The 27313-nt window shown below is 55.9% G+C and overlaps 2 protein-coding genes across 7 annotated transcripts in view; one reads left to right on the top strand and one right to left on the bottom strand.

Annotated features, from left to right (window-relative positions):
- Positions 1-6470, top strand: part of FMNL3 (formin like 3) — a 53271-nt gene extending 46801 nt beyond the window's left edge. The window contains 13 exon segments of the mRNA XM_032876850.1: positions 113-181; positions 266-390; positions 590-792; positions 1552-1786; positions 1914-1982; positions 2084-2164; positions 2254-2383; positions 2966-3126; positions 3631-3732; positions 4068-4160; positions 4436-4559; positions 4691-4807; positions 5529-6470. Of these exon segments, the coding sequence (XP_032732741.1) occupies positions 113-181; positions 266-390; positions 590-792; positions 1552-1786; positions 1914-1982; positions 2084-2164; positions 2254-2383; positions 2966-3126; positions 3631-3732; positions 4068-4160; positions 4436-4559; positions 4691-4782 (1484 nt within the window). The 3' untranslated portion in view covers positions 4783-4807; positions 5529-6470.
- A 291-nt stretch (positions 6471-6761) lies between these two features.
- PRPF40B (pre-mRNA processing factor 40 homolog B) lies at positions 6762-27061 on the bottom strand. 6 transcript variants are annotated; one of them, XM_032876852.1, is made up of 26 exons: positions 26978-27056; positions 20845-20925; positions 19936-20079; positions 19555-19620; positions 18850-18877; positions 18594-18619; positions 18346-18456; positions 17986-18058; positions 17829-17853; positions 17402-17605; positions 17045-17174; positions 16898-16962; positions 16213-16377; positions 16003-16111; positions 15471-15621; positions 14605-14738; positions 13844-13958; positions 13609-13700; positions 9373-9489; positions 8999-9136; positions 8695-8790; positions 8377-8463; positions 7969-8146; positions 7670-7731; positions 7413-7556; positions 6762-7312 (listed from the first exon to the last, which is right to left on the bottom strand). In XM_032876852.1, exons 1-26 carry the CDS (start codon positions 26978-26980, stop codon positions 7220-7222), a joined length of 2637 nt encoding a protein of 878 aa, XP_032732743.1. In that variant the 5' UTR covers positions 26981-27056; the 3' UTR covers positions 6762-7219. The 6 variants fall into 6 exon arrangements, with proteins under 6 accessions (XP_032732743.1, XP_032732742.1, XP_032732744.1 ...); XM_032876851.1 differs by having other exon boundaries at positions 17938-18058; XM_032876853.1 differs by lacking the exon at positions 26978-27056 and adding an exon at positions 25897-26689 and having other exon boundaries at positions 17938-18058.
- Positions 27062-27313: the final 252 nt, after the last annotated feature.

The raw sequence follows: 27313 nt of genomic DNA on the forward strand, positions 1-27313 counted from the left end.
CACACATTCTCTTTCCCCTGGAGACTTTGCAGACAGGTGGGGTGGCATCAGGGAAGGGATCTCTGAAGAGTCTTTTAGGCCCTGGGTCACGGTGGCATTTCTTTTCCCCCAGATAAGTGTCCCCCAGCCCCACCTCTCCCTGGCGCTTCTCCCTCTGTGGTGTTGACAGTAGGCCTGTCAGGTGAGTGCCCCCCGAGCTCTGGGCAGGGCTAGTGGGATGGAGGGAGAGTGTCCTCAGCCCTCACTGATCTTCCTTCCAAATTAGCCATTCGCATCAAGAAACCCATCAAGACCAAGTTCCGGTTGCCTGTCTTCAACTGGACAGCATTGAAACCCAACCAGATCAGCGGCACTGTCTTCAGTGAACTTGACGATGAGAAGATCTTGGAGGTAGCAAGGCCTGGATCCCTTAGTGGTGGGGTTGTGGGCTGGGACCAGATCATGCTTTTAGCCAGATCTTCTGGCCTTAGAAATGCCATCAGACTCAGGCATCTGTGCACCAGAGCTGAGCAGACAGCGGGTGCACTGTCCAGGGGGTCTTCTAGTCAGATAGCCCACTGCATTTTCCCTTCTTGTCACCCCCTTCCAGGACCTAGACCTGGACAAATTTGAAGAACTGTTCAAGACGAAAGCCCAGGGCCCCGCGCTTGACCTAATCTGCTCTAAGAACAAGACAGCGCAAAAGGCCGCCAGCAAGGTGACCCTATTGGAAGCCAATCGTGCCAAGAACCTGGCCATCACCCTTCGCAAGGCTGGCCGCTCGGCAGAGGAGATCTGCAGGGCCATCCACACGTGAGGCTCCCGCTGACCTCATCCTGGTCCCAGTCAGCTGGCAACCCAGTTTTCCACCCAGGATCCTGGCCTTCCCTGGATTCTAGGGCATCAATATCTCACACCCCTCAGTCATCCCCTGGTTTGGCCAGAACCCAGTGCATCTGTGCTCTGTGCCAGGCACATAGAGAGGTGCTGGAGATTAAGCCCAGACCTTTACTCAAGTTGCTGCCAGTCTCTGGGGAACAGTCCAGTAGCACCGGGTGATAACCACCCAGGTGGCGGAGGTATAGGCAGCTTCAGGGGAACAGAGCAGGCCAGGTAGCTGAGCCTGGTGGTCAGGGAAGGCTTCCCGGAGGAGGTGGAGTCTCACCTGTGACCTGACGAGGAAGTAGATGAAGTCCATTTCAGTGCCTGGAGGGAGAACATGATGCCCTAGGGACTGGAAATCGACTATGACTTTAGTGTAGGAGGAGAGTAGGAGAGACAGGGTAGACCCAGGTGGGCAGAAGTCTTGCAGGCTGAGCCTCGTAAGCCATGCTCAGGTGTAAAGATTTCTCCCTAGGGGTAGAGGGGAGACACTGAAGGGTGTTTAAATAGGCCATGGAATGTTCCCCTAGGATGGTTAGTCATGCTCTGATAGTGAAGCAATGGGCGCTCAGCCTCTGGCTGTGTCCTGCTCACAGAACCCACCCTCAGGCCTTCCAGGGCCCAGAGAATAAAGGGGTGTTGGATACCGGGCAGACACAAGACCTGAGGTGGCTCCTTCCTCTGACACAGGTTTGACCTCCAGACGCTGCCCGTGGACTTCGTGGAGTGCCTGATGCGCTTCCTGCCCACGGAAGCAGAGGTGAAGCTGCTGCGGCAGTACGAGCGGGAGCGGCAGCCGCTGGATGAGCTGGCGGCCGAGGACCGTTTCATGCTGCTCTTCAGCAAGGTGGAGCGGCTGACGCAGCGGATGGCCGGCATGGCCTTCCTGGGCAACTTCCAGGACAACCTGCAGATGCTCACACCGGTACAGCCTCCGTCCAGGTCCCCCAGGCCCCAACCCCACTCGCGAGTCCCCTCCCCCACCCGCCCTGTCAGGCTGACTTCGCCCCATTGCGGCCTGGGCTGACGGGACTCTTCATCTCGCCTTCCAGCAACTCAACGCCATCATTGCTGCCTCTGCCTCTGTCAAGTCCTCCCAGAAGCTGAAGCAGATGTTGGAGGTGGGGAGGGGTTGCGAACACCCGCACAGGCCCGTCGGCCAGGGTGGAGGGAGGAGCCTGCAGGGCCTGGCCTGACCTCCTCCCCTACATCTCTTGGACAGATCATACTTGCCCTGGGGAACTATATGAACAGCAGCAAGCGAGGTGCTGTGTACGGCTTCAAGCTCCAGAGCCTGGATCTGGTAAGACGGCAGGAGCAACTCTGGGGCCAGGAAGCCTGAGGAGCTGTGGCGTTCGGCCCTCTCTCTCACCACCCCCACCCCTTTCCCAGCTGCTGGACACCAAGTCCACTGACAGGAAGATGACACTGCTGCATTTCATCGCCTTGACGGTGAAAGAGAAGTATCCAGACCTGGCCAACTTCTGGCATGAGCTACACTTCGTGGAGAAGGCCGCGGCAGGTGAGGGAACCCTGGCCCGGCCACCCTGCCTGCGTGTCTAGCCCAGGACAATCCCAGGAAGCTCAGGAGAGGGAACACTTGGGTCCCTTCGGTTCTGGCTTTCGTTGTCTCCTTTCTGACCCCTGAGCTTTCCGCTGGGGCCATGGGTAGGGGCCACCCCAGAAGGAGTCTTCCTGCAGGCCCCCGCGTGGCCCAGGCAGAGGGACAGAAGCAGGTCTCTGCTCCTAACTCCCCCGGGCTGGCCCTGGACACTCTGTTTCTCTGTGATGTGTGAAGGGCTTAGAAAAACCATAAGGTCCCCACAGACTTAAGGCAGCTGATATTTCTGCCCCATGCCTGAGGGAGCTCCGTTTTGGAGACCAGCAGACTCTCTGGCTTACCTTCTTGTGCTCTTGCCCTTGGGGTCATGAGCTCACAGCCCCCATTCCTTTCCCTTACCTCTGTGCAAGCCCCGTTAGCTGGGTCTATGGTTCTTAGCTGGGTCTATGGTTCTCGGTGGCCACCGGGTGGCTCAGGAAGCAGGGGCATGAGAACCCGAGGCTGCCGCCAAGCAGGCCTCAGCCCAGGCTCTGGTGACCACAGTGTCCCTGGAGAACGTGCTGCTAGACGTGAAGGAGCTGGGCCGGGGCATGGAGTTGATTCGGCGGGAATGCGGCATCCACGACAACAGCGTCCTTCGGAACTTCCTCAGCACTAACGAAGGCAAACTGGACAAGCTCCAGCGTGACGCCAAGACGGCTGAGGTGGGCGAAGGGTGGAGGCAGGCGAACAGCCGGGGCCAAGGCCTTGTGCCCCTCCAGATGGGCTTTGTTCTGCTTCTTGGACCAAAGAACAACTTTTTTTTTTTTTAAAGATTTATTTATTTGGGACAGACAGAGGGGGCAAGTGCATGCAGGGAGGAGGGGCAGAGGGAGAGGGGGAGAGAGTCTTAAGTACCCTGAGATCACGCTCTGAATGTGACGGTCTGTGCCACCCAGGTGCCCCTGGACCGAAGAACATTTCTCATGTGGTTGACCGGCTGCATGTCGGGGAGAGGGGATTTGAGGGTGGCCAGCAGCCACGTCTGGGGACATACTCAATGGACCTTGGGGAGCCCCAGGTTCTTTTCCCTCCCACAGGGGCTGGGGGCTGCTGGCTTTCCTCCTTTGGCCCCAAGCACTGTATTCTGTGGGCCTCCTGTCCCTGCTGGAGAGCCAGGCTTGTCCTGCTCTGCCAGACTGACCCCCTTCTGTCCACCCCTTCCCCAGGAGGCCTATAATGCGGTTGTGCGCTACTTCGGCGAGAGTCCCAAGACCACACCCCCTTCTGTATTCTTCCCAGTGTTCGTCCGATTCATTCGTTCTTACAAGGTGAGCGGAATAGAGGCTTTTACAAAGGAATCTAGCTGAGAGAAAACTGGTAGGGGGAGGGAGGGCTGGGCTCCAAGTCTGGGCCTTTTCTGTCTCCTCCTTGGAGTCCTGGGAGGGAGCAATGGAAGCTGGCCACAGGCCTCTCAGCTGTGAACTGGTGGGCAGGGTGGGGGCCCAGGCCCTTCCTGTCATTGTTTGGGGCAGGAAGTGCCCCTCCAGAGGGTGGCCACCTGGGGTTGCTGGTCCCACTGCCACCCATTCTCCACCCTCGGTGGCAGCCCCGCCCCTCACAGCCTGTGTGAGCCTCACCGCCCCCCCCCCCCCACGGTTCTTAGGAAGCAGAACAAGAGAACGAAGCTAGAAAGAAGCAGGAGGAGGTAATGCGGGAGAAGCAGCTGGCTCAGGAAGCCAAGAAACTGGATGCCAAGGTGGGTGGGACCAAGAGCTGGGGCCTGGAGGAGAGGATTAGGAGGGGGTGGAGGGAGAACTAGAGAGATGGAAAACTGGAGCCCAGAGACCACCCAAAGGGCCTGAGACTGGAGTCCGAAGCGATGGGGAGAGGGGCTTTGGGAAGGGGTTCCCGGGCAGTGATCGGGGATGGGCTGCTGTGTACAACCAAGGGCATCCTCAGACTGCATCTTGGGGCAGGAACCAGCCATGGTAGGTAGGGATGACTCCCCTCCCCTTCAATGCTTGGCCCTAGACCCCATCTCAGCGGAACAAGTGGCAACAGCAGGAGCTAATTGCAGAGCTGAGGAGGCGCCAGGCCAAGGAGCATCGGCCTGTTTACGAGGGGAAGGATGGTACCATTGAGGACATCATTACAGGTGGGGCCCTCGTCCCTCCCTCGGGCTTGGCCACTGGGCCTGGCTCCCCAACTCCAACCTCACCCCTTTGGGCCCTCCTCCCACCCCAACCCCACGAGGCCTGACCGCTGTGTCTCTTTCCTGGGCCACAGTGTTGAAGAGTGTCCCTTTCACGGCCCGTACTGCCAAGCGGGGCTCACGCTTCTTCTGCGATGCAGCCCACCATGATGAGTCAAACTGTTAACCCCCAAGGCTGGGGCTCTTGACAGGTACCGGGCACCACAGCTGCCCTCTCTGCATGCCCACCTCCCCGGGCTCCTCCTGGGCCCGCAGGTACCTCCTCCCCTGCATGACTTGGAACCATCCTCTGGCAGCCTCACGGTGATGGGGGCACATACTTCTCCATTTGCATGCCCAGTGCTCTGAGAAGCATGGCTTGTCCCCTTGCATGTGCCTTTGGGGAAGTGGTGTCTCCCACTAATGCTGTCCTGGCTTCTACTAAGCCCCGAGGGGTAGGGAGCTTCCACAGCGGGCAGGACCTGGACACCACCTCTCCCTGCTGAGGCCGAGGCTCCCTCCATTCCCAGGCCTGGGTATCTTTTGTGACTTGTGCCACCCCCCCCCCACCCCCGCCATTAAGAACGCTGGCAGTAGCTGTTGCCCAGGGGCAATTGATGTCCCTTGACCGGTTTCCTGATACTCAGTCCTCCTGGGGGCTCTCCTCAGCTTCTGGCTATCGCCAAGTCTACTTTGTCTCTGCCGCTGCCCAGCGGCCTCTAGTCACCCCGACCTGGTCCTCGGAAGATGCAGAGCCCCAGCAGGCTCCCTGACCATTCCCTCTGGCCTCTCTTAAGGCTTCTCCTTCCTCAGCCTCATGACTGGCTCTTCTTTGGCCCTGCCCGTGGGGCTGCTCCTCATGGGTATGTTCTGACAGAGGGTGGGCCTGGCCCAGCCTCCTTGCCTGTTCATAGGCCTCTGTCTTCCCCACAGGCCTTCACCACCAGCCCATTGTCGTTCGCCACCAAGCCAGGAGTGCCGCACCGCCCAGTGGCCCCCCGCGGGCTCCAGGCCCCCATTAAGAACCCCCTGAAGGCAGAAGCACTTCAGCTCTCCAACCTGTGGACCTGGGGCCCTGGAACTGGCCGAGGGCACAGTGCAGGGCTGTGCTGCTCTCTGCCCAGCGTCCACCCCAGCTCTCAAAGCTGCACGTGCCTGACACCACCGGGGGCCCTGGGTCTCCTGGGGCCTGGCACTTCCCTGATGCCTCCAGGACTGCACTTCGGCCCCAAGGTCTTCAGCTTCATTTCCCAACTGAAAGGACACCAAGGGTCAGCTCGGAGATGGGAAAAAGCATTTCTAGCTTTAGCCTGTATAGGGGCCCACAGCCCCCTTTGTCACTAGGTCAGAGGAACAAGAAGGGAAAGCAGATACCCCTTCTTTTTTTTTTTTTCCCCTTCCTTTTTGCAGGCTCTTGGTCAGCTGTGGTCTGGAAGTGTCCAGACTCGGGGGGCCCCAGGACCCTAAAAGTCTCAGATCATCTTTTACCAGGAGCAAGGCCCACCTAAGCCTGGTCCCCACCCAGCTGGGCCCTGGTGATAAGGGTAAAGGAGAGATACCATGCTTACTGCCCTTAGCCCCTTCCACTCTAGGCTGACTCTGCCCTCGTTGCGTGGGCAGAAGGGTAGAGGTTCTCCCGGGACCGCTAGAGAAAGGGCACACCATCAGCACCCTCGCCCCCTTTCCACAACTAGGGTATTTTGGCAGGGGACGGGGGCACAGTGGTCTTAGCTGTTTTCTCAGTCTCTTGCAAGTTTGTCCCAGCCCCCGCAGGGGAATACAGGGACCTACTTCTTTCTGTACATGTACCACCTCCCTTCTCTCATGTACATAAATCCCAGACCTTCCTTTTCCCAACAAAGGCTTGAAGCACCAGGCCTGACTTTGTCTCCTCTTTGCGGGGGGAGTGGAGGCAGGGTGCCTAGGGTGGCCGTTTAGTCTGACCTGAACCACAGGGACAGAAAGGAGGCCACACGGATCCTGCCGTCTCCTTGGGGGAGGTAAGCATAAGAGCCTGGGGAAGGGGAACCAGGCTGGGTGGGCTCCCAACCACACAAAGGGAGGCCGGCCTGCGATGGGACACTAGTGCTCTCTGCTGGCCACGCGTGCACCTGCCCTGTCTCCAGCATGCCCCAGCAGGATACGGTGAAGAGAAAAGAGCCACTGGCCATGTTATAAATATTATTTAAAAAACAAAAACAAAACAAAACAAAACACACATACACTGGGTCCCGGGGCTGAAGGAAGGAGTGGTGGAGCCCAAGGGCCCAGGCAGGCAGGAGCAGGCACTGATGCTAGAGGCTAAGGACCCCGCCTGTCACCAACCTGTCATTCTTCCCTAGAGGCCCCTTCTCACATTTTCTCTACTGGCACCACCCGCTCCACATGGCATCCCAATCTCTGGTCTGGGGCTGAGGGCAAGGACCGCGCTAGTTGCCTGGGAAGTGGAGGACCCTGGAATACCACGAGCAACCTGGGGAGGTGCCAGCCGTGGCGCGTTGGGGGCGGGGCTACTTGAGGAAAAGTGGACACAGACCAGACTAAGAAAGGAGTCTAGTGCAGACAGTGAGGGTGACCGAGGATCCACGGCCTCACACAGACCCGAGGCAGAGTGGCTCGCCGGGTCACTGGTGGTCATCCAGCTGCTGCAGGAGTGTCCGCCGCCGCCTTTCCAGCTCACCCTCGCTCAGCTCACTTTCCGACGTGTCCCAGCCCGTCTGGTGGAGCAAAGGCACAGCTCACCCACAGCCTCCGCCGAGGGCCACGGAGGCCTGTGGAGGGTGCGGACTGGGCTGGGGTCAGGTGCCTGCCTCTCACCTTCTCCTTCTTGATTCCAAAACCTGGGGAGCGGTTAGGGAGTTCCACCCGCCGCAGCTCCCTGTCCTTGTCCTGTTCTGGTTCTTTCTCATCACTCTCCTTGCCAGCCTTCTCCTCAGGGTCTGTCTCGCTCTCAGGACTGTTCTGTAAGAGCCCAGAGCCCACCTGCTCAGTTCCTGTGAAGGACAGCCCGGGAGGCGGCTGAAGAGCTCTCTCAGCATAGCAGGGCCCTGAGTAGCAGTCCCTTCTCTACGCACCGACTTGTGTCTTCTCTTCTTAGTTTTCTTTTTTGGTTTCTTGGCTTTCCTAAGGCCATGATCTGGAGATAGAAAATACTCAGTAAGTCCCATGGCGGGGGGTGAGGGGGCTCATTCTTTAGACAGGGAGCTAGCTGGGGAAGTCTCTGGGGTACAGTTTTCCTTCCTTCTCCCGGTTTCTGCCAGGGCAGGGCAGGGAAGTTCTTCCCACTCCGATGGGTACAGACCTCATCCCCTCCACCCTCAGGGCGCTGTCTCCTCTCACCGGAGTCAACCACTCCAACTCCCAAATGGCTCACCTGATCCAAGGAGAAGGCGAGAAGATGGGGAGCCCCGTCCTCCAAGGGCAGCACCCCCACTTTCAACCGAATCAAGCGAGGAAGAGGGCTCAGAGCCTGACTCCGACGGGTTCCGCCTTCTCCGCTTTGGGGGTCGGAGAGATGGCGGGGGCAGCTCCTCCTCTTCTGACTCCGAGCCCTGGGCAGATCAGCACAGACATGTCAGCGTACAGGTTCTCTGGCCTCCAGAAGCCCTCAAGTCTGGGAACTGGGGACAGAGAGGAGGATCCAGGGCCAAAGGAATTTTCAAATCTCACTCCGAGGAGAGGTGGTATAGGGGAAAAAACAAGCAACGTGGTTCCTATTTCCCCAAGACAATCCAGCCTCCCCCCGCCACCGGCCCCGCATCCCTTCTGCCCACCAACTCACTGAGGGCGAGTGGGAACGCTTCCGATGGTGCTTCTTGCCCTTTCTGCCGTGTTTTCGGCCTTTGGTGTGGAGATGCTGGCATTCAGTCTGGTAGAGGCAGAGGGAGGGGTGAGGAAGGCCCCAGGGTTCGCCATAGGACGCCCCCTGCACCCAAAAATCTGGTTTTGCCTCAAATGAGGGCCTCAGGCCTCTCCAGGCCAATGTCAGACCTCAGGGCAAGGACAGCCCCTGGGGGTAGGCGGTCACTGGGGTCTCTGTTGAGCTGGACAGGCTGCTCGTGAGCCGGGCACAGACAGAGGGTCAGAAGCTCTGTCTCACCTCCAGTACCTGCAGGAACTCGCGGAAGAGCCGGATCCGCTCCGACTCCAGGGTGATCTGCTCAAAGGCTGAGTCGCACACAAAGCGCTCACGGACCTTGAACGGGAGAGCACTGCTGATGAGACCAGCCCCGGGCAGGCACGGACACCGCCAGGAGCACAGGGCAGGGCTGGGGCAGAGGAAGGAAGGGGGCCGAAGCTGGCCGCGAGCTGCGCTACGACTGGGGCGGGCCCCCGGTGGTGGTGAAGCACCGCTGCCCTCAGGACCGAGGGGGTGGTGTCTGGTGCCAGGCTGCAGCCCTGACCTCTTCCCAGGCAGTGCCCAGCTCCAGGGCAGGCACGGCCTGTCTCAGCATGCTTCGGAAGGCAGCTTCCCTGCGCCGCATTCTTCGCGCCTCCTCCTTCTCCCGCTCTCTCTCCCGCGCCTCTGCCTTCTCCAGCAGCTGAGGACGGGAAGGAGGCAGAGCAGGGTCACCCAGGAGAGGGGGTGCCCAGGCCCCACTCAGACACACTGCAGGACATGGGAAGCTGGGGTCTGGGGGCTCCTGCTGCCACCCACTGAACGGAGCGGGGGGGCTGGGTATAGTCACACCAGGGCAGTGAGTGAGAAGGGACAAGATGCGGGGATGAGTTGGAAACGGAGCCCTAGGCTGCAGCCCCACCCCGCCTGGGCCCTCACACTATTGAAGGTCAACTTGATGTTGCCCGCGTCCAGCGCAGCAGCCCTCTTGTCAAAGCTTATGACGTGGGCGAAGTCCTCAAAGGCTGTGTTCACCTCCACGCAGAAGCCCCGGTCCTGTGGGCACAGCGGTGTGTGAAGCAGGGGCCGTCATGGGCCCGAGGCCTGAAGCTGGCCTCCGGGGCAGGGAGAGGGTTGGACTACAGGATGGGATGCTCGAGAAGTCCCCCAGCCCCCAGAAGAGACCCACAGGACTCAGATGTACTTCTGAAACCAGGCTGTCCAAGTCCTTACCATCTGACACCTAAGCTTCCCACGCCTACCCTTGGTCTGGATGTCGCAGGGAGCGGAGGGGGGCACTGGATCACATGGGGGGAGGGTAGGGGGCATGTGCGTATGCCATGTCTGCTGACGGACGCCTGAGCTTCCCACAAGTAATTCTTTGTTCCTTTGGCTTAAGGCTGGGCCCCAGTCAGGCCCTCCTGCCGCTCAGTAATTTCCTTGCATTCTGTCAACATCTGCTGGTCTCATCCTTTGGCTTAGTTCTTGGGTCCTTACTAGGCTGCCAGATACCGTGCTGAGTGCTTCACACACCTTATTTCTTTTAATCCTCAGAATCGAAATTTAAGCATAGGTCCTGGCCTCCTAATTTTATGTGGAAGGAGAAACCAAGGTTTAGAGAAACTTGTGCACTTGCCCACGGTCTCACAGCTAATTGGTGGTTGACTGAGAACTCTACCCCGGGTCCTAACACCAAAGCATAGTTTGAAGCACTACACCCACGCAGATCCCTCAGTCCTCTGGGGAATTCAAGGCCATCAGGTGTGCAACTCCAGAACACTTAAAAATACCTCCCCTTCTCGAAGCACCTTGGGCCTGGCTCTGAGCTGCTCATCTATGCCTCCCAACACCTCAATAAAGCAGAGGCTTTGGAGAGGTAATTCACTGGGCCCAAGTCGATCTGGAGTTTGAGCCAGTGGGGGCACAGGCCCGGTTCCCTTCCCCTCCCTCCACACAGCACGAACTTGCTCCAGCCTTCCGCCTGCGGCGGAATGTGCTCTTCTTATCGTCTTCAAGAGCATTTCCTCAACCCACACTCCAGCCCTTCTCAAACAGCCCAGTCTCTGTCAGGAGAGTGAAAGCGTCCATCCCACCTCTCTGCTGGCTACTCCCCTCAAACTCGTACCTCACTTGACTGGGAAGAGCCTGTCCACCTTGCTCTCACCTTCTTCAAGCTAACAACTTGGGCTGCTTTCCCTTTGGTGCAAAATCGTTAAATGCAGCACAAAGGAAAACGAATCAACATTTAGTGAGCCTGCTATAAGCCCGGCACTTTACAAATATTAGCACTTCCCACAACCATGTGCGTAAATTATTCCTATTCTACGGATGAGGAAACTGAGGCTCAAATTTGATAAGACTTGCAGAGGTCTAAGCCAGGAGTTACCTGACTCCATTCCACCCTCTTTATAGACACTACTTTCCTCGAAGTGCTCATGTGCTCAGAGACAACTTCCACGGGCCCCTTCTCAGTCCTCACTTGACTGGTCCTCGCACGTGTGCTGCTCCCTTCAACAACCGCCGTCTTGTCTCTCTGACCTCTCTGACTGCCTCTCTTGCTTGTGCTTTCTCCCCTGAGAATAGCACTTGGTCTTTTCAATCTACATTGTCCCTAGCGACCTCAGCCCCACTTCCCTCCTGATTTTCAGACCCATAATAGGCTGGAGGTTTCACAGAAATTTCAAATTCAGCAGACCCCAAAAGAATTCATTCCCCGTGAGCCACCCCTCTCCCCACTCCCATGGATCTCGCAGGCCCAGATCTTCTGGCTTCCAGCTGTTCCAAGTCCAAGGCTCTTGCCATTATCCTATGGAGTGAGAGGTGCCCTCACAGTCTGCCCGGCTAGTGGGTGGCCACAGGGACTCCGGGGCTCATCGGCCTTCTGTAAGCAGGAGCCCAAAAGGGGGAGCGGTGGGGGAACCGTGTAAAGAAGCTTCTTTCTCAGGAGATATGGAGAGACAGGACACAGAAAGGATGAGACTCCTGCAGGCCAGTCGGCAGGACCAGCCACTCTGTGGCTAAAATGTAAGCATCCAATAAAATACAGCTCTCCTGGGATTAGATATTTATACTTTACACAAATGTCCTATTTAAAATGTGGCCTTTGCTGTATTCCTCCCTGCCCCAGGTTACTTTTGAGACTAATTCCCTAAATTGAATTTCTATTCTCTCTCTAGCCCTGTTCCTGACGAATCCTCAGTAATGGTACCATTGTCCCACCTCCGCCAACTTCAACTCACTTGACTTCTGAGTGACTCCATTCTCCTGATTTTAAAGTTCTCTCTTTTTTTTTTTTTGCCAGCAGAAATCTTTTTTTTTTCCCACAGAAATCTTACGGAGAACCTCAGTATATAAAAGAAAAGCTGCTATACTTAAAAACAGAAGAAGGAGCATTAGCTTCCCCCTTTCTTGTCCCAAGGCTCCCCTGAGGAAACTCAGGGGAGGGGGTAGGGGTCTCAGAAAAACACAGCTAGAGCACAGCTCTCCCTCATCTGCTGTCTCTGCTGCCTCCGCCGAGCTCGTTCACCACCTAGACTGCCTCCCGACTGGCCTCCCTTCTCACCTCCCGTACCTCTAACCTGTCCTTCGGAGTCCTGTGCTGCTCCGACTTTCCTACCAAAGGGTCCTAACAGCAGGGGAGAGAGCCTGGGGGTGAGTCAGAAAAGGACGGCTCAAGTTCCAGATCTGTTTGAATCACTTGCCACTGTGACTTTTCAGTGTTCTGAGACTTCAAAAACTGTCCTCCAACTACCTACCTCTACAGACACAGGCACTCAGTCTGAGGGATGCTACTCTATACTCTTACCCTGTGGCTCTTCCAAGACATCCTCTGACCACAGCATTCCCTGGCTCCCCATTATTTACAAGATAAAAACCCAAACTTCTTATTTTAGCATTCAAGGTATTTTACATCTAGAGCTCTTTCTTTCAGAGAAACAGGAAGCCACAGGACAAAAGGGCACGTCTTACCTAATGGTAAGGACTTTTAAAACATTACGTTTATATTAAACAGAAAAATAATAGGGTGTGAAGATGCAATACCTGAATCTGTAAAGCAAAATACAGGACTTCAAAGAAATGCTCTGTGTGCAGTGGCCCATTCCTAGCTTTATTCTCGACCCTTCTTGCCCCAGGTACCGAGTTACTGCCCTTGGTAATTAGGTGTAGGCTGGTGGAAAATCCTCCATTTTTCAGGTGAGGAAACTGAGGCTCAGAAAGGTTAAATAGTCTGCCGAAGGTGACACAACTAATAAGTGGTTAAGCTGGACTTGTGTCCCAAGCAGTCTGTCTCCACAGTGCTGCTCCTAACTGCTGGGCGTACTGCCTCCCCAGGGCCTTTGCACGTTCTTCACTTCCACCAAGAAATACGCTTTCTCTTTGTTTTTTCCTTCTGAAACACAAGGCTCTCTTAGTGCAGCAATCCCTTTTCCACCTTTCAAGGACACAGACGTTGAGAACTCTCTCTCCAGTCTAAGACAAGCAAGGTGCCTGCTCAGCAATAAGGGGCGGCTGAACTTGCTGCCACACCAGACGGGTGGCGGGAGCGTGAGGTTAAGGATGGCCTGCCCCTTCTAAAAAGCAGTGGCATCTCAGTCTGAGACCCTGGAATGCTTTGCAAAACCAGCCCAGTGGTGTTAGATAAGTCATAATTTTAAGAGAACTAAAAGAGCCCGATTTTTCTATACAATCATCTAATTTTAAAATGTTAACAACAAAGTTGAAATGTTTCCAGAACACTGTACGGGCCAAAAGGTATATCTGTGGGCCACCAGCTTATGAGGAGCTGTGCCCCTTACTGCTCAGACCTGCCATGCCCTTCCCACACCCTTGCCTCTACTCCTGTAAGACCCCATACCCAGGACTGTCAGCCTCCTCCACCTGCTCGTTCTTAAAGGCATAGTGCAAAGTGTCAATTCTGTCGATTCTCGTCTCTAATAGCACTTGGCCCTCTCTATAACAGGTCTCATGTTTATCTTCCTATTGGGCCATGAGCTCTTTACGGACAGAAACCGCATCTTTCTTATTTGTGTGTTCCCAGTGCAGTCAGGGATCACAGCAGATCTCTGCTGAATGGAGCTACACTGCTTCTGCAAAACAGGACTTAGCAGGGAGTCCTGTCCGGAGAGGCGCCCTGCACCCAATCTGCATCCATCCACAACCCTGGGCCTCCCTCACCTTAAGGATGTCCTTAATGATCTTCTTCTCATCATGGAATCGTGCCTTCAACTCCTCCACATAGAACTTGAACAAGTCCAGAGGGGTGGAGCCTGCGGGGGAGGGAGGGAGGGGGGGCCTGGCGGGCGGCAGCTTCCCAAGGCCTGGGGGAGGGGTCCAGGACAGGGAGTGGGGGTGCAGAGAGGCTGGCAGGGCAGGAAGCCAGGCCAGAGAAGGGGGAGCCTGGCTGCCTTACCCGGCTGGCCCAGCATGTTGGCAAAGCGGACATCAGTGCTGACCGCTGGGTACAGCTCCATCCAGGTGGACATAGAGTGCAGCTGCCCTGTCTCGTGCAGCTCATCCAGGAAGGTCTGAGTGGGGAGAGGCCAATTATAGGGAGAGGGAAACACGGAGAGAGACAGAGGCAGAGACTAGGGAGGAAAAGAGGGGATGGGAGGGAGAGGCCGGGACAATCCCGCCTGAGGAAATGCAGGCGAAGGAGGCAGAGATGAAAAGCTACAGATGGTGAGGCAGAGAGCAGTGAAAACGGAGGGAATGTAAATACAGAGAGGGACAGACTCAAACATGACAAGCAGCTGGCCTGGGAGGCAGAGAAATAGGTACTTGTCTGCAGCATGTCCTGCTCGGGGTTTGCTCTCAGCTTCCCAAAGTGTTAGAGCTAAGGAACCCCCACTGCTGCCACCTCCAAGCTGAGGGACAACCAAGCTCTGACTGTCTGGCTCCCCACCAAACGGAAATGAACTTGGCTGAGCTGCCAAGATGTGCCTTTAGGGTGCTCTCTGCTGGCAGTTTCTGGGTGGTGCATACATCCAGTCTCCTTAGAGGAGCATGGCCCCCAGTTGAAGGGACACAGCAGAAGCAGAGTGGCCTCGTGGAGGTGGCACAGGACCGGGCGGAGATGAAACAACGGGCCTAGCCAAGAGGAGGCAGGGCACGAGCAAAGAGATTATGGGCCCCTCCGGAGCTGCGCACCTAACCAGCAGGTGGCAAAGATACCTGGAAGGCCTCCCTGTTCTTGCGTTGCTGACGCCGCTCCCGAAGGCGGGCCCGCTCCCGCTCCTCCTCCTCCTCCCTCTCCAACGCTCGGATGTGCTCCTCAAAGCAGATCAGTGCATCTTCCTTGTCCATGTCTAAGCACAGAAAGGAGGCTCAGCAGGTGCTGCAGGAGTGGGACACCCTCACCGACCTCAGCACCCACACCCCTACCCTGTGTTTGAGGGTGCTGCCTTAGTAGGCACCGGGGTCACCCTGGGTGGTGGGGCAAGGGAGCAGAAGCCTCTGTGGGAGAGAGACTGGAATGGTGGTTCTGGAGGAGGGTTCGTTAATACATGAGAACAAAACTAGCAAGTATTCAGCTCTTGTGAATTCAGTTACTGGAAAGAATCCTATGAAACCGGCAATCTCGGGATCTAACGTTTTATGTTTTACGGAACTGGGAATGGATCAGGCTTTGACGAAAGTTCAGAAGGTCAATTTCTGACATTGCCAATGACTGCAGGCCAACAAGAGCTCATCGTGACAACACATGACCAGTGGAGGCCCCTGGCACCAAGACAATTTAAGACCATATTCACAGGAGTTGGAAAAACTATCCTCTCTTGGTCCTCTGTTGCCTATCCTAGAGCTCTTCCTCCAAGGACACACAATGTCCAGGTCAACAGTGGACCCCAGAGGGAGGGGAAGGGTGTCCCAGTATTCCAGCATCTCTAGACTCTGGAGTGATACAGGGACGGAGTGAATGCAGAGGACCCCGGACATCCACAAGGGCAGTAAGTGCAGGGGAGCGGTAGGAGGCAGGCCCTGGGCTCCCAGGTCAGTGAGGAAAAGGGAAGGAATGGGCGGGAGTGGAGACCCAGGCTTACTCTGCAGCTGGTGGTCCTGAGCAAAGCTGGGGTTATCCATGAGGTACTGCTGGGCCTGGGACCATGTAGTTTGGAAGTTGACACTACTCATCCCATCCAGGATGCTCTTCAGGGCCTGGATGTTGCGGCGCCGGAGCTGCTTGGCCTGTTCCTGGGGAGCCACAGGGTCAGGGTCAGGGTGAGGTAGGGCAGGTTGGAGCTAATCAGGTGGGCCTGGGCAAAGGAGCATTTGGGGAAAAGCAGGCAGCTAGGGAACCCTAGGAGGGCCAGACTCAAGACTTCCCCATCCCCAGAAAGGGGAAGGAGCACAGGTTACAGACCAACCCCTCACAGATGCCCTCCTGCCCTCCCACACCGAGGTTATAGGCCCTGAGCCCCGAGTAGAAGCGGGGGGTGTGCAGGTGCCACACTAGCTTCCAAGGAAGGAGCTGAGACCCTGGGGCAGCTGAGAAATGAATGACCAGGCTCCACAAGGACACAAAGACACGAAAAGCCTGAGGACAGACTGATGGATCCAGCCAGTGACTGTTACCTTCTCCTTCTTGGCCAGGAAGAAGAGGACATCATCATAAACCTCTTTTCGATCCCTCTCAGGGACCACAGCCCACACCTCCAGCTCCCCAAAGGTCTGTTCTGCCCGCCTGTGGAGCATATGGGTCATGGGTAGGCGGGCAGGGGACAGAGACCCTGGGCCCGTGTGTTCTCAGGGTTCCCAGACCCCACCCCAGCCCGGCCCCCTGACCGGTAGCGGGTGGTAGAGGTCATGCGTTCGTGCTGCTCCAGGAAATGCTGCAAGGTCTGCTTGGCCTCCTTGGCCCTTAGCCGGGCCTCTTCCTTCTCCTCCTTCTCCCGCTGCGCCTTGTAGGCATTGAATGCCTGCTTTTTCTCACTCAGTTTGGGCAAGGCACTGGGGTGGAGAGGGTGGGAGTTGGGGGCGGGGGGGGGATAGAGGAGTCACCCTGCACAGCCCACCAAGCAGGGTCACGGCACACAGAACTGAGTGAGGGGTCCATGCATGGGAACAGCAGGCTGCAGGGAGGCAAGACGGGTCTCTGGGATGAGGGGAAGGATGGGAGGCAGTGAGGGAAAGATGGGGCTCCAAGACACTAACACCGAGCCCTTTTGCTCTGGGGTTGGTTCTCAAGGTGCATTCAGGCCTCCGCCCTATCCAGCCCCCTTACCCCAATTAATTCAATTCGAATCATTTCAATTCAACAAGCATTTATTGAATGTCTCATATCATATACCTTTCCCCTCCTCCTCCCGGAGGCCCTCCAGCTTCTTTTCCTTGCGCCCTTGCCCTTCTATCACTCTCCTGACTCGGGCCCCCTTGGGGCCAGAGTGTTGAGCTGGGGCTTCTCAGGGAGGCCCTGGCCCAGCTGCTCACACACAGTCTGGAGGGCCTGGCTCCCTCTGCCCAGGCCTACCTGTAACGGGGGTCGGTGACCACCATCTTCATGGCCTGTTCCCACGAGGCATTGGAGGGGACAGCCTAGAATGGAGCAGGCAGGGGTCACGGGACCTGCCCACCTCCAGCCCCCTCCAGGCCTACCCTGGGAGCCCCACCCCCGCACCTTGTCCCTCAGCAGCTCCTTGAAGGCCTGCTTTGCCTTCTCCCGGTTGCTCCAACTGAGGCCAGACCTCTCTGGTTCTGGCTTTGATTCCTCTTCCTCCTGCTGTGGCGGCTGATGCTGTCCAGCAGCACTGGGGGGCAAAGGGGACTCAGCCACAGCATCTCCCAGGTCCCCCAGCTTTCAGTGCCTATGTGGTCAGGAGTACAGCCTGGCTCCCCAGAGCAGCCCCCTTCTGCCCTCCAGAGGCTGTGCCCAGATCTTCACACCCTTCCCAAGAGGCCTGGCAGAAGTCAAGGGTTGAACTAGGCAGGGAGCCCGAAGCCAGCATCTGGAATGTCTCAGAGGGGCAGCCCTCACCTGCTGGGGCCCTCCTCCGGCTGCTGCAGAAAACCCTGCTCCACAGGCTGGGCGGCCTCTGACATATCACAATCTTCACTCCCACCTGGCTCAGGCTCTAGAAGGCCCAGGGGCACAGGGGTGGGACCAGGCGGCCCAGGTGGGGGCTCAGGCTGGGGCTGAGGTGGCTGCGGCTGCAAGATCTGGGGCTGCTGCGGCTGTTTCCTACAGGTGGGCCAGAAGAGCAGTGTCCAGGAGCGGAGCAGACAGTGGGACAGTCAGGGACCAGCTGGTCTCTCTGTCCTGCGAAGGACTGGGGCCAGAGCAGGCCACTCCACGTACAGACTGAGAGCTGGCTCTTCCACGGAGTGGGGACCACAGACAGAGGGTCCACTCCCACCCCTCTGCTGGCCCCACGTATAGGGGGATAGGTGGGCAAGTCACTCACCCTGCAGCCTCTTGTTTGACTAGAGCTGCAATGGGAAAAAAATAGCATGGTCACAGGGTGGCAAGGGCCACCCCCCAGAACCGTAGCCCAGGCCCTACCCACTCCTCACCCTCCAGGTCATCCAGGTCCTTGGGCCGGGTCCAGCGAGACTCCTTACTCTGGTTGTTATAGTAGTAAGGTTTGCCCGTGTCTGACTTGTACTCTTTCCAGGGGCACTGGGACAGCAGCAACTGCAAGAGGATGGGTCAGAGGACATCAGTGGGCTGGGCATGCCCCCTAGTTGGAGGCACAGTCAGGGGAGCGAAGAGGATCCTGTGAGCAGGGAGTTTTCAGCTATCACCTGGCCTGGCTCAACATGGGGATGGACAGACTTCCTGAGATCGTAGGGAGCATGGGGCAATGGTCAAGGATCTTGGGATCAGAGGAACCATGTGTATAGTTAAAGACTCAGGGGAGGCCAAGGACTTGGAAGGGTCAGGGAAGCTGAAAGGTAGGGCCAAACAGCCCTGTTCAGGACCTCTGCCTTGGACTTGAGCGCGCTGGGCTTCTCCCACACAGACTGCTTGTCGTCAGCATTGTAGTAGTAGACACGTCCGTCAGGAGCCACATGCTCACTCCACAGGGCCCTCTGGGAGGGGAGGGGGCACAGAATGGTGGTCAAGGCCCTGTCCCCAAAGCTTCTCCTCCTTACCCCAAAGATTTAACCATCAGCTTCCCCAACTTTCAGCTTTTCTACCCAGAGACCCCTGAGCTGGAAGAACTCACCGGAGGGCCTGTCCCAGCCAAAGCAGCTAGAAAAATAAAGCAAAGGGAAATGTTAAGTCCTTGCCCCAACCCCCATTTTATCCCATCTATTCCTCCCCTACTCCATCCCCAATAAATATCCCCTGGTCCCATCAACATCCCAGGCTCCCTGGCATCCCAACAGGCATGATCCAGGGTGGGCTCTAGTCCACGGTCCCCTCTCCCCTGTACCCCCCAACCTCCGAGCCTGGGGGGAGCAGACCCCCAGAAGACTCACAGCTGGCTGTGTCCGCACCTGGAGCCGTCTGCCGAAGAAAGAGGAGGGGGAAGGGTTGGGGCCAAGCCCAGCGGCCCCCAGGACCCAGGCCATGGGGGATGAAGAAGCAGGCCAGGCCAGGATCTGTGTGTCCTGCTCCCAGGGACCTCTGCCCCCTAACAGGCATCCCCCACCCTCTGGAGCCGTGGCTGTAGGATCCTAAGGGGAATCGCACAGCAGCTGTTCTTGGTTTTCCTCGAGTGAGAGCATTTTGTCGAGTCCACCTCCGAGGCCCCTCTTCCACAGCAGATGCCAACCGCTACATCCTACCCAGACTCTACTACACTGAGCAATGGAACCAGAAGGTTCGGTGAGATCCCCAGGTGTTGCTACTTCCACCAGAGACAGAGAAGGTGTGAGGGGGGACTATATTCAGGTGTCCGCAGTGCCAGCTCTGTGAGGGCAAGCAGTGTCAGCCATGAATGTGTTCCTTCAGGGAGCCGGGCCCAGCAAGGAGGACAAAAGAGTAACATGCCTTTGGGGGTGAGTGAGAAACTACAAGAGCAGAGTATGTGGCCAGAGAGAAGGACCTGAGTGTGGGGAGTGCTGCTGGGACCGGGACGGAACCAAAGAGAAGAGGGAAAGGATGGAGGCCACATCCCTGTCCACCAAGTCAGACCCGCAGGGCTGCGGGGCCTGCTTCCTGCCAGCCCCCCTCGTGCTTACCGCTGCAGTGACAGGCACCGCTGGCATCAGCATTCCTGGCATCATGGGAGGTACCATTCCTGGTATCTGGGGACACAAAGAAGATAAAAAACAACTACCGAGGTGAGGGCAGGCAGAAGCAAGGCAGGTTCCCGAGAGATACCCTTTGGGGCCATGACCTTCGCATGGTCCCCCGCCCCACCTTAGACAATCTCTAGGTTCTAGGCTCTCAGCCCCACCACAGAGTTTCCTCCCGTCACTCAGTGGACAAATCCACATGGGCCTGGCCAAAGCTCCCTCCCTTCTCTCCCTACTTCCTGAAGTCCAGATGCCCCTTCTCCCCTCCACCCACAGCCGGACTCACGGGGTCTTCTGAGGCACTGAGGCAGGAGGGAGGATTACCTGCGTGATTGGTGGTGGCGCTCCCATTGGTGGAAGCATTGGGGGCATGATGCCAGGCGGCATCGGGGGGATGGCTGGTGGTCTCTGACTCATGGGGGGTAGTCCCATCGGAGGAAAGGGTGGGGGAATTCCTGGAGGGGGCATCTGGAAGTGAGGAAAGGAAGGGACACTGAGTAGAGAAGACCCCGCCTTGGACCGGTCAGGGAATATCCACCTGTCTCCCCGCCTTCTCAACTCCCTGCACCGCCTGGCTCTTAGGCAATTCCAAGGCTTTAGTTTAAGAAGCGCAAAGCATGAAACTGCCTGCTCCCCACCACTGAAAAAGACTGAAAATTGGGCGGGGGGGTCTTCTGGGTCTAAGAGGCAAGCACCATAGCTTCTTCAGAGGTAGGGAAGGGAGAGGGGAAACGTCTAACTGCCACCAGACCGTAGCTGGAAGGCTCCATCCCTTGAGCAACTCTCCCCAAAGAGTCTTCTCAGAGGCAGGATTCCAGGTCCCCAGACCTCCCAGTCCCCTGCCTCCCATCCCTTTTTCTCCAGTTCAATGACCACCAGCTGCTACTTCAGCCTGACTTCAGTGGCATGTTGAAAGAACAGAGAAGGAGTAGTGAAAGAGAAAGGCAGCCCCACCATGCGCTTACACTAACAGGGTCTCTTCCCTTCCACTTCTCTTACCCCAGCCCCAGTGTGTCCCAAGGACAAAAAGACAAAGGGGGAGCTGTCAACTTGACGGACAGGGAGCTTGACAGCAGCTCCTCCCACCCCATGCCCAAGCAACACTACCCCTTTTCCAAGGGTGGCAGAGGAAGCAGGACACAAAACCGTGCTGGCAATGCAGCAGTGCTAGGGACTGGGGTAATGGGGGTGCAGGCTGGAAAAGCCAAGCCCAGGGGAAGACATAAAACTTACGAAGGGTGGTGGCATCATGGGGGGCCCCGGTGGGAAGGGGGCAGGCGCTGCTGGGGGCCGGGGACCAGAATCGGGAACCGACTGTTGAGGGAGAGAAAAGTCATAGGACCCAGGATGGGCAGAGATGGGCTTTTGCAAAAGGGAAGCAGAGTGATGAGGATGAAAAAGGAGTACAAAGTTCAGAGGAAGGGTCTCCTGGCCCGGTTTCCTGCCCACACCCAGCTCCGAGCCCTAGCTAATTATGCTCTCTTCTACCAGCCAAGAGCCAGGCTGCCGGTCCCCTTCTACGTGGTCTTTATCGCACCAGAGCCCCAGAACAGATGAGGGCGGCTGGACTACAGGCCCAGTGTGGCTTTTCCCAAGGCTTTGCATCCATTCTCCTATCTGTGGGCAAGGCTGGGCCTCCCTCAAGCCTTCAACAGAGGTCTCTCATTCCCAAAGTAGCCAGGGAGGAAGTGACCTCCTTTCCCGTCTCCCTACCTGAATTCACTGGTAGAGTCAACCCCAAAGCCCTCTAAGCCCAAACAGTCACCACACCTTAAGCACTAGCCTCCCTCTCTCTTCACTGCGGGCACCCCCCAACTGGCCTCATCTTTACTCCCTTACTCACTCTGACACCTCCCACTCCCCATCACCTGCTCCTCAACAGCTCTACCCCTTTCCCCTACAGATCCCGACCTCCTCTCCCTGTGGCTGAGACTTTGAACAGCCTAGTCTCCCTGCCCTACGCCTACTAGCCACCACATCCCATCCTGCAGTTGTTGCCTTAAATACCACATGCTCCCAAGAGCGCTCCCGACCACTGAATTTATTCTCTATCTGATGCCCTTCTTAGTTTCCTGGTGTACACAGTTTCGTAATTATTACGTTTCCCCTTACATGTGTAATAACATTCCATGAGGACAGGGATGTGTCAGACTTATTGAAAGCTGGACCCTGGTACCTGCCCCAGTGTCTGGCACATAATGGGTACTCAATAAATATTGAATGAATGCAAGAAGGGACAAAGAAAGGACCAAACACTCCCAATTCTAACACCTCATCTATAAATATAGCCAAATTCATCCCACAGATATGGTCAGAATGATACATATACAATGTTTCCAGTCCAGCATTATTCGTAAAAACAGAAGACTGGCATCAGCCTATATACCCGTCACTAACTATGAAATTATACACAAACATAAAATGGAATACTATGCAGTCATAAAAAAAAGAATGAAGCCATTCATAGTCTTGATAGGAGCAATCTCTAAGATCCATTAACAAGTGGGAAAAAATGCAAAGTGCAGTCAAGTATGATCATTTGTATGAAAACTGGAGAGAAAAGAGGACATACAAGAAAGAAATCAGTAGAAGGGAGACGGAGGTGGGAAAGGAACCTTCTCGCTGTACATATGCCCTTTTGTAACTTTTGAATATGCATCCATGTGACTATATTACCCATTCAAAAAAAAAAATCTTTTTAAGTAAACTGAGGCTTCGAGATACAGCTAAAAGGCCCTGTCCTTCCTCCTTTCGCTTGATGGTTAGAGGGTATCAGGGAGGAGTTCTAGGGAAAGGTGGTAGCTGGCTGAGGAGGAGACACCCTACTGATGCCCAACTTCCCTGCCTCCCCATTGACCCCCTCCACTGAGAAGGCTTGGCATTGAAAGATGCTTTCTAATATCTACCTCCCATAGTATCTGTCCTGCCTCTGTTCCCACCCATCTTGTCCTAAGGAGAGAAAGGTAAGCCACACTATTCCACCCAGAATCAGCTTTCTCAGGGTTCAACTGCCCCAGCCCGAGACTGTCCTTAGCATGGGAAGTCAGAAATTGTGTGGGAGGAAATCCAATTCTCTGTGCCATGCTTACCCACCTCAAGCTGCCTTAGGATCCTCTCTGACCTCCCAGATGCTACGTAACCATCTCTCTGGGTCCTACCAGGTTCCAGAGTTGCCCATCTGAGGCTGGCACCACAGTCCCTACAGCTGTCTAAGATAGAAACTGGTGAGTCATTCTCCACACCTCCCTCTTGTCAATACGTCACTGAGTCCTGCTAATTGTACCTTGTACACATTTCTTGAATCTGCCCACCCCTCTCTCGTTTTCATTTGACCTTCTGTAGTAGTCTCCCTACATCTACAATAAGCTCATCAAAATGCACCTCAGATCATGTTACTCCCTGCTTAAAATTCTTCAATGGCTCCCACTGTCCTGACGGTAGAGACCAAAACTCCTCCCCAAGGCCTGGAAGGCTGTGGGAAGTCTGCTTCTCAACTAACTTGCCAGCTTCATCCATATTGAGTTCCTGAGTGTGTGCTCTCGCCACACTCACCATCTCCCAGTTCTCCCACCTCCGGCCTTCATCTCTGCCTGCCACAACTTCCTGCTGACCCTATACACCTAGCCTACAGGTCTCACATCTACCAGCCATTACTTCCTCTGGAAAGGCTTCCTCCCAGGCCAGTGGTCTAGGCTTAAGTCAGAGCCCTCTTTTACAGGCTCGTGTACCACGCACCCTTCCCTTTAGCAATTACCCACTGGAAGTTTACAGTTACTCCCATGGTGCTGACTGTCCCATTATTTTATGTGGCCACTAATAAAAAACAAATGCCACCACTTAAATTATGATACTCCAACGATTTTAAGAGGTCTTGACAAGAAATGTTAAAATGTGAGTCTTAGGGTCAATGAAATATCTGCTGCCTCCACCAGATCTTTCATTTAAAGGGGCAGGGACTTGGTCTGTTTTGGCTCACCCTCATCTCCTAGCCCCACTGTATTTTCCTCACTGCCCCAGACTGGAACATAGAAGGTGTTAGTATTTATTAACTTGATGGTCTTGGCAGGTCCCACAAAACACAGCCACTGGTAAGGCCTAGGAGTTATTCAGAGAACACAGAATGTCAGAGACGGAGGGGACTCTGGCGACCACCCGAGGGAGTTTCCTTTTTCAGATGAGAAAACTAAGGGAAATTATCAGTCCCAGGCTCCACCGTGGTCAGGGACAGAGCCAGGACGGGGTCCATTCTGCTCTTCAGTCACCCTCAGCACTGTCCTTGCCACAAGGAAGCAGTCTGTTTTTTTCACTCAGCATATTCCCTGCTTCCCATGTGGTAAAATCAGCAAGGATCCAAACCGTTCCTTGAGAATTAGCGGTGGCTCCCTATCGCTCACCCTACAGAATCTCACCTAACATTCGAAGCCTTTCAAAAGACCTGTCTACTCTTGGCTCAGCCTGACTCAGTGGCTTCCCTCCTCCTCTCTGCACAGCAATTGTTAGGTTACACCCTGTGTTCCTCTTACTCTACGGTCTCTCACTTTGCTCAAGATGATCCAGTATTCACCCCCTTCAGATTACCTTTATGATTATCCTCCACACATACACATACTCCTACCTCCTTGTGTCCCCTCGGGATAAATGCAGCACTACTAGGCACTGATGACATGCTACTCTGTGGATGTTTGCTGGGTGTTTCCCACCCGTCCGCCTGTCTCCCTACCTGGGAGGAGATTTCTCCATATTGGGGGATTATGTTTTCTCCTTTTACGCCTCCCCTTGAGTGTCTAGTCAGGACCCTGCACACAAAGTGCTGTGATAGAATGCAGACTCATCCTTAACCTTACTCGATTTTTGCATCCTAGAATATCCCAGAACAGGCAAATGTGTGCAGGTGCACCCATGTGCCCACGTACAGTTGTATAAAATTCTCTGGGTAAAGGTGGCCTGTAATGAGATGGACAGCTCGCTAGAGGCTGTCTGTATAGCTGGGGAAAGAAAACTGGAATCAAATACTGGCACGGGAAAACCTAAATAGTAAAAAACTCACTGTATAGGACATCTCTAACTTGGTGTATGTGCCGCCGAAGTGAGCACTGACCATCTTTAACTTGGAATGGAGACCCCTGGCCAGGATCCAGATGCTGGACTGTTTTGGACAGTTCCCGCAGAGGACAGAGCAAAGGAATGAAGATAAATTACCATGGAACTTCCGCGGCCCTCCCTTCCCTGAGCTTCCCCTGTGCAACGTGTATACTTTTCTTCCTAAAACACCTCTGCCCCTCTCTCACTTGCTGCGAAGCCTGGACAAGTGCGGGTCTCATTACACTTTGGGGCGAGACTGAACTCGTGTGACAGAGGGATACAGGAAATGGGCTGAAAGAGCAGATCTATGTCTTCCCTGGAACAAAAACACATCTGTGGGCTGGACAGAGACGAAGAAACCACTGATCATCTTATCATCATGAGCTCATCTGTACCAGTGGAAGGACCCAACACCCCCCCACCACCACTACCACCAAAGGTGCGATCAATTCTTCTGAGCCTTTACATCTAAGCTGCAGCTCAGAACTAAAGACTCAGAAGAAAGAATAAAAGGGGAAAAGAACAAGAATGGAGATGGAAGAAAGAGCAAGGAAAGAGGGAAGAGCTAACAACTAATATTTATTGAGTGCTTATTATGGGCCAGATATCATGCCACTCATTTAATCCTTGCAACCATCTAAAAGGTTATTATTGTCCCCATTTTATAAATAAAGAAAGTGAGGTTCAGAGAGATTAAATAACTTGAGCAAGGTTCCAAAGGATTAAACGGCAGAGGCAGGTTTGGAATCCATGCATTCTGACCCCAAAGCTTTCAACTACTCCACAAAGCTGTCTCCCAGCTAGGGTGATGGTGCCACAGCTATTTCTCACAAACTGATTCTCCTGTTTTCTTTTTACCCCAATCCACACACTATCCTGAAATCCTCCAGGTGATCCCAAGGATGGTCTGGTCTGACTCATTCCCTAAAGGGATTTGTGTTGGGACAATGAAAGCTGGAAGGCACACTTCTCAGAAAGGTGAGAGAAAGTACCTCTCAGAAAGGGTACCTGACATCAGAAAGAAAAAAAGCATGGAGGCCAAGAGACCAGCTAATTCCCCTGCAGTCAGCCCTTACTTGCTGCCCTGCTTCAGCTGCCCCAAACAGTGTCAGGCCCTCCGTTTTCAAGACCATCCTAATCCCCACTCCTCTACATCAGCCTTAGTATATTCCTCCCTCTCCCCAAAGATATCGGCAGTCTTACTAGAAAAGAGCTTTCATTGCTTCTCTCTGTCCTGCCATCTCCTCAGAATGAAGACCTCATGCTGGTCTTCGTTTTCTTGAGTTAGGTCTCTACCTCCTCCGCCACTTCCAGAGTTCTTCCATCCCTCCAATAGGATGCCACTGGCGCTGGCTAGCCTGCTCCAGCCCTGCAGGCTTTGTGCCTACCATCCCCCACATCCCTGGGGATTTTCTGCAGCCCCAGCTGAAGGCCTCGCCTCCAGCGTCAGCCTGCTTTCCCTTGCTTCCCCACATCCTAGAATCCATTCTCCTGAACTCTCTCCTGAGGAACCACCCCATTTCGAAGCTGGAAAGGATCTGTGGTATCATTCTCATGCATTTTCCTTGTTTTGTTTTTTTTTTTTAATCGATGGGGCATCTGAGGCCCAAAGAAAGGTAGTGACTTGCCCAAGGTCACACAGAGTTGTTAACACAGTTTGTTGATGGCAGAGCCAGGGTTGGGATCAAGGGTCCTCTGTTTTCTCATTTCTTGGGCTATCCGGGACTAGATGGGGACCGTAGCCTCTCTTTCCTCAGGAGACAATGCCCTCTCCTCACCTAACGACACAATGAGAGGAAACGAAGGAGGGGGTCTCCAAGTGATCTTATGGGGCGTCCAGGGCTTCCAAAGGAAACAAGCACTGGGTCTGAGGAGGGGCGTGTTGCACGCCAAATACCCAACAAGGGGAAACTGGCCCCCCAGCTCTCCCCTTGTCCCTCGGTTCCCACATTCCCGCCCCCTCTCCTTTCCTGACCTTTCTTCACAAACCGACCCTTCTCGTCTCCCCTTCCTCCTCCTCAACCCAGTCCCGCAACTCTCGCTCCCCTCAATCCCCCTCTCCCCCACCCCCGTCATCCTCCATCATGGCCTCCCCGCCCCTTCTCCCCCAAATCCCCGCTCCCCTCCCCCTCCCGGGCTCCCTTCCCTCACCCCTCATGCCCCTCGCCCTCCCCCGGGGTCCGGGTACCCCCGGCGGCCTCCCCGGCCCCCCGGCCCCGGCCCGGGCCGCCGGGGGCGCTGTGGGACCGCCCCGGGCCCCTCCACCCCCGCGCGGGGACGTTACCATGCCAGAGCCTCCGAGCAGCTGGGCCGGCTCGGCCCACCCGCCAGTAAAAGACGCTCTGATTGGCCGAGCCGCAGCCGGGAAGGCGGGGCCAGTGGGGGGTCGCACCCCTTGGTGGCCGGGGCTCCGGTCGCGCCCGCGGACCAGCCGGGCCCTGCACCGGCCCGGAGAGCCCGGGCCCGGCCCCGCCCCCGGCGCGGACAGCTAGACCCCGCCCCCGCGCCGCCAGCTCCGGGGCCCGCCCACGGGGGGCGGGGTGCGCTGCCGGGCTCTTGACTGGCGGCCGGAGCCGCAGAAGCCTGGCAGCCCCAAGCTGCTAGAGCGCGCGTCCGGGGC

This window comes from Lontra canadensis, unplaced genomic scaffold, assembly GCF_010015895.1.
Source record: "Lontra canadensis isolate GAN:19392208 unplaced genomic scaffold, GSC_riverotter_1.0 scaffold59, whole genome shotgun sequence".
NCBI lineage: Eukaryota > Metazoa > Chordata > Mammalia > Carnivora > Mustelidae > Lontra > Lontra canadensis.

Coding starts and splice junctions, on each gene's coding strand:
- PRPF40B (XM_032876851.1), bottom strand. Junction 7,732..7,968: donor TCGCCTTCTCCTTGGATCAG/GTGAGCCATTTG, acceptor TTCTATCTCCAG/ATCATGGCCTTAGGAAAGCC. Junction 7,557..7,669: donor AGAAGAGAAGACACAAGTCG/GTGCGTAGAGAA, acceptor GGGCTCTTACAG/AACAGTCCTGAGAGCGAGAC.